The sequence below is a fragment of the Myodes glareolus genome, chromosome 17, assembly GCF_982192425.1.
Source record: "Myodes glareolus chromosome 17, mMyoGla1.1, whole genome shotgun sequence".
Taxonomy (NCBI): domain Eukaryota; kingdom Metazoa; phylum Chordata; class Mammalia; order Rodentia; family Cricetidae; genus Myodes; species Myodes glareolus.
The window spans coordinates 34,954,087-34,970,431 of NC_142042.1; the positions used below are offsets into that span (position 1 = coordinate 34,954,087).

At 40.3% G+C, this 16,345-nt stretch overlaps 1 protein-coding gene across 2 annotated transcripts in view; it reads right to left on the bottom strand.

The window, feature by feature from the left end:
* The window catches only part of Pde5a (phosphodiesterase 5A), a 137,870-nt gene that overhangs the window by 83,603 nt on the left and 37,922 nt on the right, over positions 1–16,345 (bottom strand). For both annotated transcript variants that reach the window (XM_087897608.1, XM_087897609.1), the window contains exons 4-7: positions 11,572–11,643; positions 10,224–10,313; positions 2,741–2,878; positions 365–432 (exon numbers count right to left, since the gene is read on the bottom strand). In XM_087897608.1, the coding sequence (XP_087753734.1) occupies positions 365–432; positions 2,741–2,878; positions 10,224–10,313; positions 11,572–11,643 (368 nt within the window). The remainder of the gene's footprint in view (positions 1–364; positions 433–2,740; positions 2,879–10,223; positions 10,314–11,571; positions 11,644–16,345) is intronic.

Below are 16,345 nucleotides of genomic sequence, written 5' to 3' on the forward strand. Positions count from 1 at the left end.
TTTCAACTCAAAATAGATTTATAGAAAAAGGTTGCCAGGAAGCTATGGTATTTCCATATATGCCAACAAAAATGTAATTGAAGAACAATACTTGTGGATGTTCACTGAATGAGTTCATAAAAACATAGACTAGAACAAAACAATAGACTTGTACTAATTAAAGTATTGTTTGCTATAAGAAATAAATTCTTCAGTATATATAGTGGAAAACTCTTGCATAGTAACTCCAAAAGAAGCATTCTGAGAAACCAGATTATCTTCCCAGGGAAAACAGCCCATCCCTTATACGCCTTAAACGAGTAACAAGTCGATCATTTAACAGCACAATATCCGGTGGTAGAGACAAACAGAGAAGCCATTTTACCTTGTTAAAGCATCAGACGATTTTCCTAACTCCTCACACTCCATGTGGAACACGCTAGAGAAAGAGTCCTGGAAACAGAAGGACAGCATAGGTTGAGACGTTTGCCGAGGCAATGGAAGCGGCCACCCCACACACATCTGCTCTGCGACACTGATGACGCCACTTGGTTGAACACAGTTCCCATATTCCTGACTAACTGGATCCAAGCACAAACACACAACATTCTCACAGATGCCTTCTGTTACTAAAGGCTCATAGCATTCTCATTTGACTTGTAGAGAGCTTTTTGAGTACACACCGCTGCTGCCTTTTGAGTATACACTATTGCTGCATTTTCTTTATGGATATGCTTGTGTATGTGCGTGTGTTCATGTGCATGTGTGTTCATGAGCATGCACGTGCAAGTGTGTGTGTTGATGTGCTCGTATGTTCATGAGTATGTGAGTGTATGTGTGCATGGTGTGAGTGTGCATGTGTGTGATTGTGTATGTGGTTATGAGTGTGTGTATGTGTGCATTCATGTGCCTATGTGTTTATGAGTGTATGCATATGCCAGTTTGTGTGTTCACGTGCATGTGTTCATATTCATGTGTACTCATGTGTGTATATGTGTGTATATGTGTGTGTGTGTGTGTGTGTGTGTGTGTGTGTGTGTGTGTGTGTGTGCATGTATGTGTGAGAGAAAGAGAGAATGTGTGGAGGCCAGAAGACATCCTCTGGTGTCATTTTCAGGAATGTTGTCAATCTCCTTTAACCTGGAGTTCACCTGCTGGGCTGACTGGCTGACTGATAGACGATCTCTAAGGATCAACCTGCCTCTGCCTCCCCAGCACTGGAATAACAGGTTTGCACCAACATGTTGGAATTGCTCTGGGGCTTCTATACCTAATTCAGGTCATTAAGGTCTCAAGGAAAGAGCTTTGCTGGCTCAGCTATTTCCCCAGCCTGAAGAAGTCTTTCCTAAAGAGCTATATCATTTGGAAATATTTTACAAGAGCAATAGAATAATTATGAAGACTTAGTAGTATTAGGAATTAGCTTTACATGATATCCAAAATAAAATTCATATTGCTCAATGATGCACTTACAAATAAATGAAGAGAAATTGAGCTGAGAGTCACATTGACCTAAACCAGCTTGTTATCTATTAAAAACTTCATTGCCTGCTAGTAAAGTGAGATTTAAGTTTGAAAATAAAGGATTGTTTCCACAGAAAACGTTTAAAAATTAAAAGCTAAAGAGTGGGCCAGAGAAGGAAAATGAGAAGTTGGCATATCAAATTAATAAATTCTGACCTGAACTTTAAAAAGCTAACAACTATTTTGTAAACATTTTATATTAAATCATAACTGAATAGAAATATAAAATAGTAGCTCTCCATGAAAATACTGATTCTTGTTGGTATAGTGAATTTTTATTTGGTAAACTATTAATAAGAACTTTATTCTAATCAACGTATCCATTTTTACATTGTATCCATTTTATTATACGTTTATATATTTAACGTATAATAATTAAGAGGATAATGAATTATCTTAATATCTAAGCCAAATAAAATTTTCAAATGACTGAATGTCTTTTATTATTCTACTTCTGCCAGCAATGTCAACTTTCATAAATGAATTGTAACTGAACAAGTGACAGTAGTATTCATCTTTCCTAGTAACCTTAGCCTCTAGGAAGCACAACTCCCACCATAAGGAATATTCCACTGGTTCACACAGTGAGGAGGGTAAAGTCTGCAGAAGGAAAACTGGGGCAGGCTTGTGTTCTGACTCTCGGGCAAGCATGAGGCAGAAACTCCGCACAGCATTCAAGTACAGAGAACCATCCCTATGGGGGGAGCTCCAGCTCTCTCACTGGGAAAAGCTTCCTAACAATATAGATCACTGGCCTGAAATCTGTGAATTAGACAGTGAGTCATTTCCTGTTGTTGGAAAGTGATGTAGGACTTACAAATACCTTTAATTTCACCCATCTAGACTGTCTGGCTTCTAAATAATTTCTGGCAAGTAAGAAAATTTTATACTCAACATACTCAGAATGGGAGTCTACCTGTTTTAGGTAGCAGGGCACCATCGTTCTTGATGGCTCAGTTGGCACACTGCAATAACAAGGTGTTTCCCCCACTGAGACAGAGCAGCCACTGGCAGGAGCAGCACAGACATCCATGGTCAGTGGCAGGGCACTGAAGGCTCCTGCCACGCTTACCACTCCACTTCAAACACACTTCACCCTTGTATTGGTTTTGCATAAATACTCATATACAGTTGGAGCGGGGGTAAATTCTAAGGCAAAAATTGGGTTTGAAAAGCAGAAAGTGCTTTCGAGAATGTCTCCATCTTGCAAAACCAACCAGTTGTCCTCAGTACTCACAGAGCAGTCTTCATCCACGATGAATATGGTGCACTTCTGCACCTGCATGAAGGAGATAATGGTGGCAGCTATCTTCTTCAGAATCACTTCTAATGACTGCTGCTCTTCAAAAATTAAGCTAGCAAGGTCAAGCAATACCTAGACGAGAAAAGGTGACTGTTTACAATGTAGTCGTGTGTAGAATAATGATACAATGGGTCAAAGGTTGTTTATGAGCAAGTTCCCACTCAGGGATTAAATCTGTGGCCATGGAGCTAATGCAACTCTGCACAGACCATTAATAAAGTCAGTATAGGTACTTAGGCTAGTGTAATCAGTTCCTAATTCTTCAGGAGGTCAAAGAATAACAACAGAGGTAAGCCTCCCCAACAGATTAAAAGACATGGAAGACAAAATAACAGATCTTGAAGGCAAGGTAGAAGAAATGAGCAGCTCATCAAAAGAAAATGTTCACTCAAAAAGAAAAAGAAAAAGAAGTAAAAAAACATCCATGAATCATGAATTCTTGGGCACTATGAAAGGAAGAAGTATACACATAGTATGTATAGAGGGAAGAGGAAAAACCCAAGTCAAAGACACAGCAAATATTTTTAACGAAATCAAAGAAGAAAAGCTCACAAAATCTTAAGAAAGAGATGCCTATCAAGGCAAAAGAAACATAAAGAATATCAATTAGACAGAAGCAGGTAAAAAAAAAATTCCCCATGTCACACAATAATCAAAACACTAAATGGGCAGGACAAAGAAAAGATACTAAAACCTGAAAGGGAAAAGACCACGTCATTCTGAAAGACACAGATAGCAGCCCATACAACTATACCCAGCAGAACTATCAACCACAACTGATGAAGAAAGAAAAACGTTTCATGATTAAGAACAATGTCTGTCCACTAGCTATATAGAAGGTTCTAAAAGAAAAGCTTTGGTCTGGAGAGAAGGCTAACTCTCCAAAGAGGAAAAATGAAACAGCGAAACAATAGGAATTAATGACTTTATATTAATAACTCTTAATAATAAAGATCTTAATTTTTCAATAAAAAGATGCAGATTAAGAGATTGGATTAGAAAACAAAACCCATCTTTCTATTGCAACCAAGAACACAGTCACCACCAAGGTCAGACATCACCTCAGGATAAGAGGATGGAAAAGGGTTTTCCAAGCAAATAGAATCATGAAGCAAACAGGTATAGATATTTTAATATCTTACAAAATAGACTTCAAACCAGTACTAATCAGAAGAGACAGGGAAGGACATTCAGAAATCATTAAAAGAAAAATAAAAAAATAAAAAAAAATAAAAAAGAAATTATATTTCTAAACTTTCATGTACCAAACATGAAGGCATCCAAGTTCATAAAAGAAACAAAATTACAACCAAAATCAGATATTAACCTTAACACAGTGATAGCTGGTGACTTGAGTACACCACTTGCACTAATGAACAGGTCATTTAGACAGAAACTAAACCAAAAACTCTGGATTTAAATAACATCATAGATCAAATATACCTAACACATCTGTAGAACATTCCAAACAAATAATAAGAAATATGCTTTCTTCTCAGTTGTCAATGGAACTATCTTCAAATTTGGTAAAATATTAGAAACAAAGTAAATGTCAAAAGATACAAAAAAAAAACAAAAACAAAAAACCCTAAAATAACACCATCTTGATTTGAATGAGAATGGCCTCCATAGACTCATACATTTGTATGTCTAGTCCCTAGTAGGTCAACTGTTTAGGGAAAGATTAGGAGGAATGGCCCTATTGAGGAAACGTGGCCTTGTTTGAGAAGGTGTGTCACTGGGGGTGGGTTTTGATATTTTAAAAGCCCATGGCAGGCCCAGTCTCTTTCTCTCCTCCCTCCCTGCTGCCTACAGACAGGACAGGATGTACACTACTGCTCTCAGATACTGTCCTGAAGACACCTGTCTGTCTCCCACCATGCTCTTTGCCATAATGATAATAGAGTAACCCTCTAAAATGGTAAGCAAGCCTCAAATTAAATATTTTCTTTTGTAAGAGTTTTATAAGGTCCTGGTGTCTCTTCACAGGGACAGAACAGTAACTAAGACAATGTCCTGCATCCTATCTGACCACCAAAGATTAAAGCTGAATATCAACATCAGAAGACATGGCAGAAAGTATACAAGCTCATGGAAGCCAAATAACTCACTGCAGGACAAAAACTAGATCGAGACAGAAACCAAGAAGGAAATATAAAACTTTTTTAAATTTAAAGATTTAAAAGTTTTCTAGAATTGAATGAAAATGAAAACGTAATATATCCAAACCTATGGGACACAACAAAGGTAGTTAAGAGGTAAAAGTTAAAAGGTAATTAAGAGGTTAAAAGTAGTCTAAGAGACAAGCTCATAGCACAAACTGCCTATATTTTTTAAAAGGGAGAAATCTCACATTAATAACTTCATATCATACTTGAAAACTCTAGAAAAACCAGAAGACTACAAAGATCTATAAAACAAAGAGTTGATTCTTTGAGAAAGTGGACAAGGTTCACAAATCTTTAGCCAAATTAAACAAAGGACAGAGATATATCCAAATTAATAAAATTAGAGATAAACAGGGATATTATGGCTGACATCAAGGAAATCATAGGACTATAGAAACTAAATATGCATACTATCGAAACCTGTATTCCGAACTGGAAAAAGCTAAAAGAAATGGATGAATTTCTTAACATATATGGCCTACCAAAGTCAAATCAAGAGGAAATAAATAATTTAAAGAGACCCATAATCCTAAATGAAATAGAAGCAGTAATTTAAAATCTAACTGAAAAAGCCCAAAGCCAGATGGGTTCAGAGAAGAATTCTACCAGACCATCAAACTAATGCCAACATTCCTCAAATTATTCTGCAAAACACAAACTGCAGGGACATTACTTAATTCTTTTCACAAAGCCACTATTTCCATGATACCAAAACCATTAAGACCCAACAAACAAAAAAGAAAATTATAAGTCGATATCCCTTATGAACATAGATGCAAAAATTCTCAATAAAATACTCGCGAATTGAATTCAAGAACTTGTCAAAAGATTATCCATCATAATAAAGTGACCTTTATTCCAAGGATGCAGGACTAGTTCAGCACATGTGAGTCAGTAAAGTCATCCACAAAACAAAAGGACTCAAGGACAGACACAACATGGTTATTTCAACGAGACTAGGGATACAAGGGGCAGAACATAAGAAAGGAAATTTATAGCGAGCCCACAGCCAAATTACCATAAACAGAGAGAGCTCCCAGCATTTCCATTAAAACAAGGAACAAGACAAAGTTCACTCTCTCTATTCCTATTCAATGTGGTACTCGAAGCCTTAGCTAGAGACTTTCAAAAATGAAAACTGAAAGAGATCAAGAGGACACAAATAGAAAAGGAAGAAGCCAAAGTATTCTTCTCTGCAGATCATATGATTTTATGCATAAAAGACCCCCAAAGACTCTACCAGGAGACTTCTACAGCTGATAAACACCTTCAGCAAAGTAGCAGGACATAAAATTAACACACAAAAATGAGAAGCCTTCCTGTATACAAATGACAAACATTCTGATAAAGAAATCAATGAAACAATCACCTTTTACAAAAGCTTCAAAAACAAATGCCTTGGAATAACCCGAAACAAGTAAGAGACTTCTTTAATAAAAACTTTAAGACACTTGTTGGGGCTCTCCAGCTAAGGGCTCCATTCCACCCTCTGGTCTCACTTCTCCCATTCCAAATCATGCCCCTGAGAAAGTCAGCCCCTCCCTGGGGCTGCTCAAGACTATGCTTACAGGCTATATAAGACCTGGCAGCCGTATTTGCCATGTGATTCCTCCCCTGCCTTCCCAAAGGCCACCCAGGAGTTGTTTTGCTCTGCTCAGACTAAACCTGGATTTACTAATTTACTCTAATCTGAATTATTACATTGGCGGCATTACTACCAGGGGATTTAAGCTTTCCAACACTGAAGAAATTGCATAAAGCATGAGAGGATGGAGAGATCTCCCATGCTAATGGATTGATAGGATTAACACTGTGAAAATGGCTATCTTACCAAAAGCAAACTACAGATTCAGTTATAATTCCCATCAAGATCCCAAACAATTCCTCACAAAAATTGGGGAAAAAATCTTCAGTTTCATGAAGAAAGAGAGAGAGAGAGAGAGAGAGAGAATGAAATAGGACAGCTAAAACATTCCTAAATAATAACGGTATCACCATTCCAACAAGTGTTTAACTAAGTTCACAGCAGCATTATTTGTCACAGCCAGAACCTGGAAACAACCTAAATGCCCCTTGAGCGAAGAATGGATAAGGAAAATGTGGTATATTTACACAATGGAGTACTACACAGGAGAAAAAAATAATGACAGCTTAAAATTTGCAGGCAAATGGATGGATCTAGAAAACATCATATTGAGTGAGGTTACCCAGACTCAGAAAGACAATTATCATATGTACTCACTCATAAGTGGCTTTTAGACATAAAACAAAGAAAAACCATCCTACAGTTCACAACCCTAGAAAAACTAGACAACAAAGAGGACCTTAAGAGAGACAAACATGGATCTAATGTACATGGGAAGTAGAAAAACCACACTTCAAGGCAGTACCAGTACCCAGAAAGATCTGGTCAAATCAAAACAAACTTCTTGTGGTATGTGTGTGCTTTTTGTTTTTAAAAGAGAGGAGGGAGGGAGGAAAACAGAGAGAGAGAGAGAGAGAGAGAGAGAGAGAGAGAGAGAGAGAGAGCATGAAACTGGGTGAACAGGGAGATGAGAAGGGTTTGGGAAGAGTCGAGGAGGGGAAAGATATGATCCAAATATATTTTGTGGAAAAAAAAATTAAGTTCCCTTTGAGCCTTTCTAAGCATTATCTTTCCCTTCTGGGCGGCATGGAAGTCTTTCCAGGACCTCACGAAGGATCTGTATGAGGGACAGAGAGAATTTTTCTCCAGAAGATTTACTGCATGAAGCACCATGGTAACTGAGGTTGGGAATTCAGTAAGGTCGACTGAGGGAGGGAGACATCAGAGAAGAGAAATGAACTATGGGAGCATAGAGCGGGAAAAGACAAATGGGGAGACAAGAATGCTTCCTGATCAGAGGCAGGCCCACAAAGCCTCCTGCTGCTAAACAGCTTGGTCCATGATACAGTACGGAAGGGGGGGAAGGGGGGGCGGTGTTGATACAGTACAGGGGGACGCGGTATTGATACAGTTGGGGGGGGCTGCAGTGTTGATACAGACAGGGGGACCACTGTGTTGATACAGTACAGGGGGGATGCAGTGTTGATACAGTACAGGGGGATGGGTGTTGATACAGTGGGAGGGGGTGGCGGTGTTGATACAGTACATGGGGACGCGGTGTTGATACAGACAGGGAGACCACGGTGTTGATACAGTTGGGGGGGGGGGGATACGGTGTTGATACAGACAGGGGGACCACGGTGTTGATATAGTACAGGGGGATGGGTGTTGATACAGTGGGGGGGTGGCGGTGTTGATACAGTACATGGGGACACGGTGTTGATACAGACAGGGGGACCACGGTGTTGATACAGTACAGGGGGATGGGTGTTGATACAGTGCGGGGGTGGCGGTGTTGATACAGTACATGGGGACCACGGTGTTGATACAGTACAGGGGGATGGGTGTTGATACAGTGGGGGGGGTGGCGGTGTTGATACAGTACATGGGGACGCGGTGTTGATACAGACAGGGGGACCACGGTGTTGATACAGTACAGGGGGATGGGTGTTGATACAGTGGGGGGGTGGCGGTGTTGATACAGTACATGGGGACCACGGTGTTGATACAGTACAGGGGGATGGGTGTTGATACAGTGGGGGGGGTGGCGGTGTTGATACAGTACATGGGGACGCGGTGTTGATACAGACAGGGGGACCACGGTGTTGATACAGTACAGGGGGATGGGTGTTGATACAGTGGGGGGTGGGGTGGTGGTGTTGCTGCAGCAGCATTGGTAAGGTTAGGACTGAAATGAAAGATGAGATAAGAGAAGAAAATGTGAGAATTCTATAGTTTAAGATAATTGAATAACTCATATTTTATTAGCACTGGACTTTTCCTTTTTTCTTTCTTTTTGTGCTAGGATTGAACTTAGGGCTTCACCCACGGTAGTCAAGTGACCTGCCATTGAGATATAGTCCCAGATATAGCATTAATTCTGAGAAAACAGAGTGTGGAGAAGGCCATGATTTAAAAAATAATGGAAAAAGATGACACAGGACAGGTTTAAGAAAACAGGTCTTCTTAAATTTCCTGTCTTAACCTGACATATAGGCATGGTAATACAAAGGGACCTTGTGAAACTAACCTATGAAAACAATGGCACACATTAAAAGCTTAGCAATACAAAATAATACACCAATATAATATAAAACATGGCACACAAAACACAAATAACATGAAAAATACATTACAGGTCGTACGTTTCCCTATAATAGACAATACACACAAAACATCTGGGAAGAACCGAGCCGCAGAGCATGAACGCTAGTCACAAGACAGAGCGCAGCCCTTCCTATCAGAGAAACTCAGCTTTCCAGCTCACAGAATCACAGCAACCAGAGCGGTGCAGCGGGGAAACAGGCATTTCATACGTGCGAGGATTCCCAAGGCTTACCTCATCAGTACTGTTCTTAAACACTCAACTGATAACACGCCGGAACAGAACGGGGTTAACGTGAACAAGAAGGTGAGAGATCCAGAAAACAGAATTTTTCTAAGAGAAGCTTGAAGGCAAGTGGTCTGGTGCTGTATGTACAGGCACAGAAGAGGTAGTTTAGGGTGACAGGAAATATGGAGATCCATAATTGAGACAAGTTAGGAAAAGAAGAACCCTAGAACGTGTGTGAGAGTTAGGATGGGTGAGGGGCAGGAACACGAGATTACATTAGCGCAAACAGTCCAAGAAAGGAAGGAAGGAATTAAGAAATGTAGGAGGAAACTAAAAGTTAGATAGCAAAAGTAATACAGATATGTATATAGAGTAATTACAAATTAGAATTAACAGAAGCAAAACTTAAGAAAAGATCATCATGATTATAGATCAATACATATATTAGCAAGTTCTGTAACAAATAAGAAAAAAATTACAGATAGCAGATCCAAGAAGTAGGATTGGGAAAGACGCAAGGAAGACCAAAGATGCTAGGATGATCCTTGAGTAAGCTATGGGATGGAGTGATGGCTGCAGTTGAGAATAACAACTCGGCTTTATTTAATGACACACATTTAGGCCATCTAAGTGTCTCAAAGGCCACTAGCAATGATGGAGCTTTTGAACACGGAAAATGGAAAAGGAAATGACTGTCAGAAAGAAGCAGCTCAAATAGTTACAAAATCAAATCGTATGAATTGAATTTCAATTGGATGCATTCAGGATTTGGATAAAAACATAAGTGTCTTTGAAAACGAGCTTCGGGCTCTCTTCAGAAATCCCATTTACCTGGTTCCTTTTGTTCTCCAGCAGTGACGTCTCGTAGAGTTGAGCATTGTGAAGAACAATACCGCAAAATGCCAAATAGGCAGCGAAGTCCTGGAGCGGAGACAACAACAGCCAGATTGGAGCTGCTTATAAACTGTCCAGAACCATTGCCAGAATCAGAAAAGTACTTGCAGTTGAAATAAATGTTAAATGTCAAAATGTAGAGGCTTGCTATGCTTAAAATTAGGAACTCATGCAAACTGACAGCCAGATAAATGGCACCTCTAGCAGATGACTAGGGGTCCAGTCTTCTGATGTTATATGAAGAAGAGGAAAGGAATTGAGATGACAATTTTGCATAAAGTTGCAATTTTCTCTACACAGGATTTGGTGTAGAGTCTAAGATTCAAGTCTATGAGGGACCAAATAAATAGCTTATTATTGAAGTGAACAAAAACTCACATATTTAAGAAAATATTGTCCACAACAAGTTGAGTGTTACGTAAGGTGGCAAATACTAGTTCAAATACATTCTTTTTTTAAAAAAAAAAAATTCCTTTTTTATTTTATGGATGTGTTCTATCTGCATGTACAACTTTATGCCAGAAGAGGGCATCAGATCCCACTGTAGATGGTTGTGAGCCACCATGGGGTTGCTGGAAATTGAACTCAGGACTTCCAGAAGAGCAGCCAGTGCTCTTAACCACTGAGCCATCTCTCCAGCCCCCAAATACATCTTTTAAAATATGAATCTAGACTCCTTATAGTACTGCAATACAGTGAGGTGCTCACAGTGAAATTAGTGATTAAAGCATCATTAGATGGCATGGTTTAGCCACACCTATGTGATACAGTCTAAGTATTTATTAAGGGCAGGTTTATTTTAATGGACTACAACAGTAGATATAGCATTTATTTAATAAGCACGCCTTTGTATCAGATAGCCGGTGTCATTAATAGCACAGAGGTATGCTACACTGACTTTAAAAATCGCCTCTTATGATCTAGATCAATTAAAACATGGGGGTTAACATGGGTGTCAACACTGCTATGTCACAGAAACAAAATTAACTGTCTTGTTTGAATGTCTTCCAAATTCAAAAGCACCTGCTAATTTTCAGAGGAGCCACATGGTAGCAGCAACCCACCCCACCCCCACTCCACCCCCAGCCCCACCCCAGCCCTACCCCCCAGCCCCACCCCCTCCCACATCCCAGCCCCACCCCTCCCCCAAACACACAGATTCACACTCTGAACCATAGTTGTTTTTTTTTAAGCAACCATTTCAGCAACGCCTAACTCAAGACATGTGCTATAAAGAGAATGTGTCTTCCTAAGCTGGCACTGTGCCAAGCGCGGGTTCTGGTACCTTCTCATCCTTCTCGGTGAACGTCCCACCATTTCCTGATTTCTTGTTGATGGCCTGAGCGACACCGACCACCTAGGATAAGAAGATAAAAGTGACATTTTTTTTTTAATTAGCTTCAACTCCTCAGAGTAACTCTGTTTACAGAGGATACGGGCTGTTTAAAAGCACAAGGCTGAAATGTTCAAACAAAACCTAAGTCCAGTCTTTTTTAGTCTTAATAAGGGCAGTAATAGTCCTAATTTCTTGGAGCTCAAACCGCATGGGACTCTGGGACTTCACCTTGTGTCCAGGGTAAACTAGCTGGTAATTATGTTTTAAGTAAATATGCTGCATAGTTTTCAAGTACAAAAAAAAGCAGGCAAACTTCTTTATCTCTCCCACAGAACATATAGTTAAGCAAACGTTTTGCATTGATTTTGACTGTCTCTAGAAGGCTAAGCACTCATTTACTGAAAGTGAAGCGGGGCCCAGTGGCCAGTTACGGAGGAATGCAGGAGAATCATTAGTGCACAAGAATTTCTCAGGCAGGAATGCAGCACAGCCTCTTTTGAAACTTCTGGCCTTGAAAATTATTTGACCTTCAACAGATTATTTTTGGGAAAAGAAGTTATTAAAAAAAAAAAACAAACAGGAATTAACAGGCGAAGCCTACTTTCACATAGGTCAGAAGGAATTTGAAAGATAAACTCTACTTAAGTTGGCCAAGCTAAACTTGGCCCGTACGCCTTGAGTTCCACAAAAGGTTAAGAAAGACTTGAAAAAACGGCTCATCTGTCAGCTTGCTGAGCCACTAGGCTTCCCAGCTCCAGCTACAGGTTGAGAAATTTCTCTGCGTTTATAGCAACTTAAAACTTACTTCAGCTTCCTCTTAATATGAATCCTACTGTTTCCTTCTTTTCCCAATTTAGCATCGTCAAGATAAACTATTTCCCCCTAAGTGCTCACACTTTAGGAAACGCAGCCTTCATTCCATGTGGGAGATTCATCTTTCTGGGTCCAGCTCACCCTAAGTTCCCTACCTACAAGAAAAATGATACAAAACTCTCCCCTAGGAGAACAGAGCAGAAAAGGGGAAATATATTCTCAGGGGATGCGGTTTTCTGGTACTCCTAACACTGTTTCTTTTTTTTCCTCCTTCTTTGTTATGTTATAAAAGGACAATAAGCTTTCTTTTTAAGAGAATTATTTATTTATCCTAACTGCCTTTGTTGCCCTGGGTTCAACTCACTCTGACTTTCACAAGCTCCTTGTATACGCTTAATGTTTCTAGATGATCTGGTCTGAATGTCAGATGCCTGGGGAAGGTTTGGTCCAGGTCCAGCATGGCTGGTTCATAGGTGGGCATCCTCCGGTCAAACAGAGCTGCTGAGAACAACCTAATGGGTAGCAGTAGAAGTGTACCCTGATTTTAAGTGCTCCCCCACACATGTATTCAACAGGTTTATTTATTTAACAACTGCCTACTAAAAAACCAAAGAACAACAAAGACAGAAGAAAGGGTTATCCGGAAGAAGTCAAGAATTCAGTGGGCACAGTATGACCCATGTAGAGTCAATAGGCTGTGTGATTGATTAGTATTACGGAGGGCACAGTGGTGGTGGGGGTCACTTATCAGAAAGGATAGCGTGTTCACTCAAAAACACACAGCTACTTAAAAACTGATCCCAAATCAAATTATAGGAACCTTTTAGGCCATCAGTATATGACCATAAATTGACAATGAGATAAGTCAACATTGAAGTCGTAAAAGAAATAAAATCAGCTGTACAACTTTGAAATTAAGAGTTACAAAAATCATATTGTGATCACATTAAAGTTGTCGGAGTTCCCTGAAAATGAAGTCAAATGAGTTTCCAGACTACCAGAAACGTCAACCTGGTCAGTGGGCTATAGAGTGGGTGTCTGAGCAACGCCTGGAACAACCAAGGAGAGCTACAAGAGAGCAAGACGGGTGGGTCAGGGAACATCAATTCCCACCAGAAACGCAGACTCAAAATACTGCTGGCTCCCTGGAGTTCCCGGTGTCCTCCATTTTAGTATCAGAGCACTTGGAACAAGGTTTCTTCAGACATAGAACGGTCCCTGGGGCTCTCTCGTTATTAAAACCTGTGTCCCAATTTTCCTCTCTCCTTCCCCCGCCTCTTTCCTTACTCCCTCGCTCTTTCTCTCACTCTGGTTTCTTGATTGAGATGGGGGTCTATCTTAGTCTGTAACCTGGGACACCTTTGACCTTGGCGCAGTCCTCCTGCCTCTACCTCTCATCTTCTGAGCTTGTTGGCAAGAGCCTGTACGCCTTCCCTTTCAACCTAAGTTTTAGTCTGTGGTTTTACACTAGGGGTATTTATTTATAAATAAGCATTATTCATAACTATGAGATTAAAAGTTTTCTTCTTGGTTAAAAGAGAAATATCTTTAAAGTATACTATGTATGAAACCCTTTCATCCATTGTTTATTTTTTTTCTGTCTTGTTTAGACACTAGTGTCTTCCGCTCATCTCTGAATACCCTACCTGGGTTGTAAGTCCACCCCCAGCAGAGTGCTTGCCTACTGTTTGCTCAGTGATCTGCTGGTGCTGGGGTGAGGATTTGAACTTGCTGCCCATGTGTAGCACAGGCTCCTGTTTCATGGCTCACAGCTCAAGCAAAGGGCAAGCTCCGCCACAACTTGCCCCCATCACTGCTGGAGATGAGCTCAGCTTATGGGTAGAATTCCACAGACAAGCCTTCTCATGGAGTTCACTGTTGGCCCATTGCCTCCCACCCACAGTGTGAACTCACCTACAGTCCATGGGTGCCGATTTCACACTCTCTCTACAGGGAATCTCAGATACTATCAGCCCATTTGGCTTTTGGACAATTGCTTCCCTAACCTTGAGCTCCTTAGGTTCCCCACTTGGCTCCAGGTATTTGTTGGTTTCCCTGCTCTTTAAATCCATTTGTATAATTTAAACCTCACTTTTAGTAATATTTGGCCTTGGACAAGTTTGTGGAATGCTAGGATTTTTACATCAATTTTGTTTTCTCATGTTGGCCCATTGAGCTCCAAAGCCTGCTTTTTGTCCCCCAGTACCAAACATTTGCAATGCAGGTGTCTTCCAGCAGCCACGGGGAATCAATTACAGGTTTCTTCCTGTTCCGATGCCAAAATCTGAGAATGTTAAGCTCCCTCATAGAAAATGACATAGAGTTTGCAGACAACATATACATATCCCCCACCTCCTTTAAATCACTTCTAGATTATTTATAATGCATAATACATTGTGTGCTATTTTATTAGTGCTGTATTGTACCATTCAGGGAATAACAAAAGGTTTGCATATATTCCAAACAAACCAATTTTTTTCAAGATATTTTTATCTGAAGTTGGATAAATTCATGGAAGCAGAACCCATGGTTATGGAAGGCTGACTATATTTAACTTCTTCTGCTGGTAAAGAAAGATATATACTCAGGCAATTTCATACAATGAGGTGGTCCAGCAAGAAGTCACTCATCCTTTCTGGTAACCACTAATTTTCTACTGCTAATCTTGTAGACTTTAGATGAGAAGTGGATGGGCTGTTTTTGTTTCAGGTAGGCTGACTATCTGAGCACAATATTTACATTAAAATCTAGGCGAGGGAGAGCTGGAGAGATTGCTCAGCAGCTGAGAGCGCTGGCTGGTCTTTCAGAAGACACAAGGTTGATTCCTAGCACCCACAGGGCAGCTCACGACCATCTGTAATCCCAATCTCAGGAGATTCGACACCCTCTTCTGAACTCTGCAGGCATCAGGCACACACATGGTGCACAGACATAATATGCAGACAAAGCACCCAGACACATATATTCTTTTTAAAAAAAAATAATAAAAACGGCAAAGAGCTACAGGCAGTTGCCCATGTCTGTACGTTGTGGCATAGGGAAGCTGAGGCAAGAATTCTGCTAACATTTCAAGGCCAAACTGGGCTACACAGGAAGTTCCAGGTCTCTCAGGTATGTACAAGACCCTATCTCAAAAATAAATAAATCAATAAACAAAATCCCCAGCAAAACCAAACCAAACAAACAAATACCAGGCATTTCTCTCAAGAGACTACTAGACCAAGGGGAAAAAAGGTGTGTATCGTATCCTTCTGCCTGCAATGGGTGACAATCTAAAAAGGACATGGGATAAGGCGATGGGGTAAGAATAGAAAGTTTGGGACAATAGCTAAGTGAGAGATGATTGTCTACATGAACAAGGCACTTGGTTCAGTCCTCAGTTCTGCAGGGTGATGTAGGTGGGTCTTCTTTCTATGTGTTGCTTTTATTGGTTAATTAATAAAAAAAACTGCTTGGCCTGATAGGTCAGAACATAGGTAGGCGGAGTAGACAGAACAGAATGCTGGGAAGAAGGGAAGTGAGGCAGATGATGAAAGCTCCGGCCCAAGATGGATGTCGGTTAGAATCTTCTCGGTAAGCCACCACCTCGTGGTGCTACACACATCAATAGAAATGGGTTAATCAAGACGTGAGAGTTAGCCAGTAAGAGGCTAGAACTAACTGGCCAGGCAGTGTTTAAAAGAATACAGTTTCCGTGTAATTATTTTGGGTGTAAATTAGCCTGGGAGCCGGGATCCCGCTGCTCCTTCTACAGCAGGGACAAAAGAAAGAAAACGTATAGGATTTAACTATAGTCAGTCACACAGATAAAGACAAAAATTTCAAATGACCTGAGCAAAACCAGCATGCTCTGCCCTCCTTGGGTGTCTATAAAGGCTTTCCTTCTAGCTGGCTATTGATTGCCCTTTGA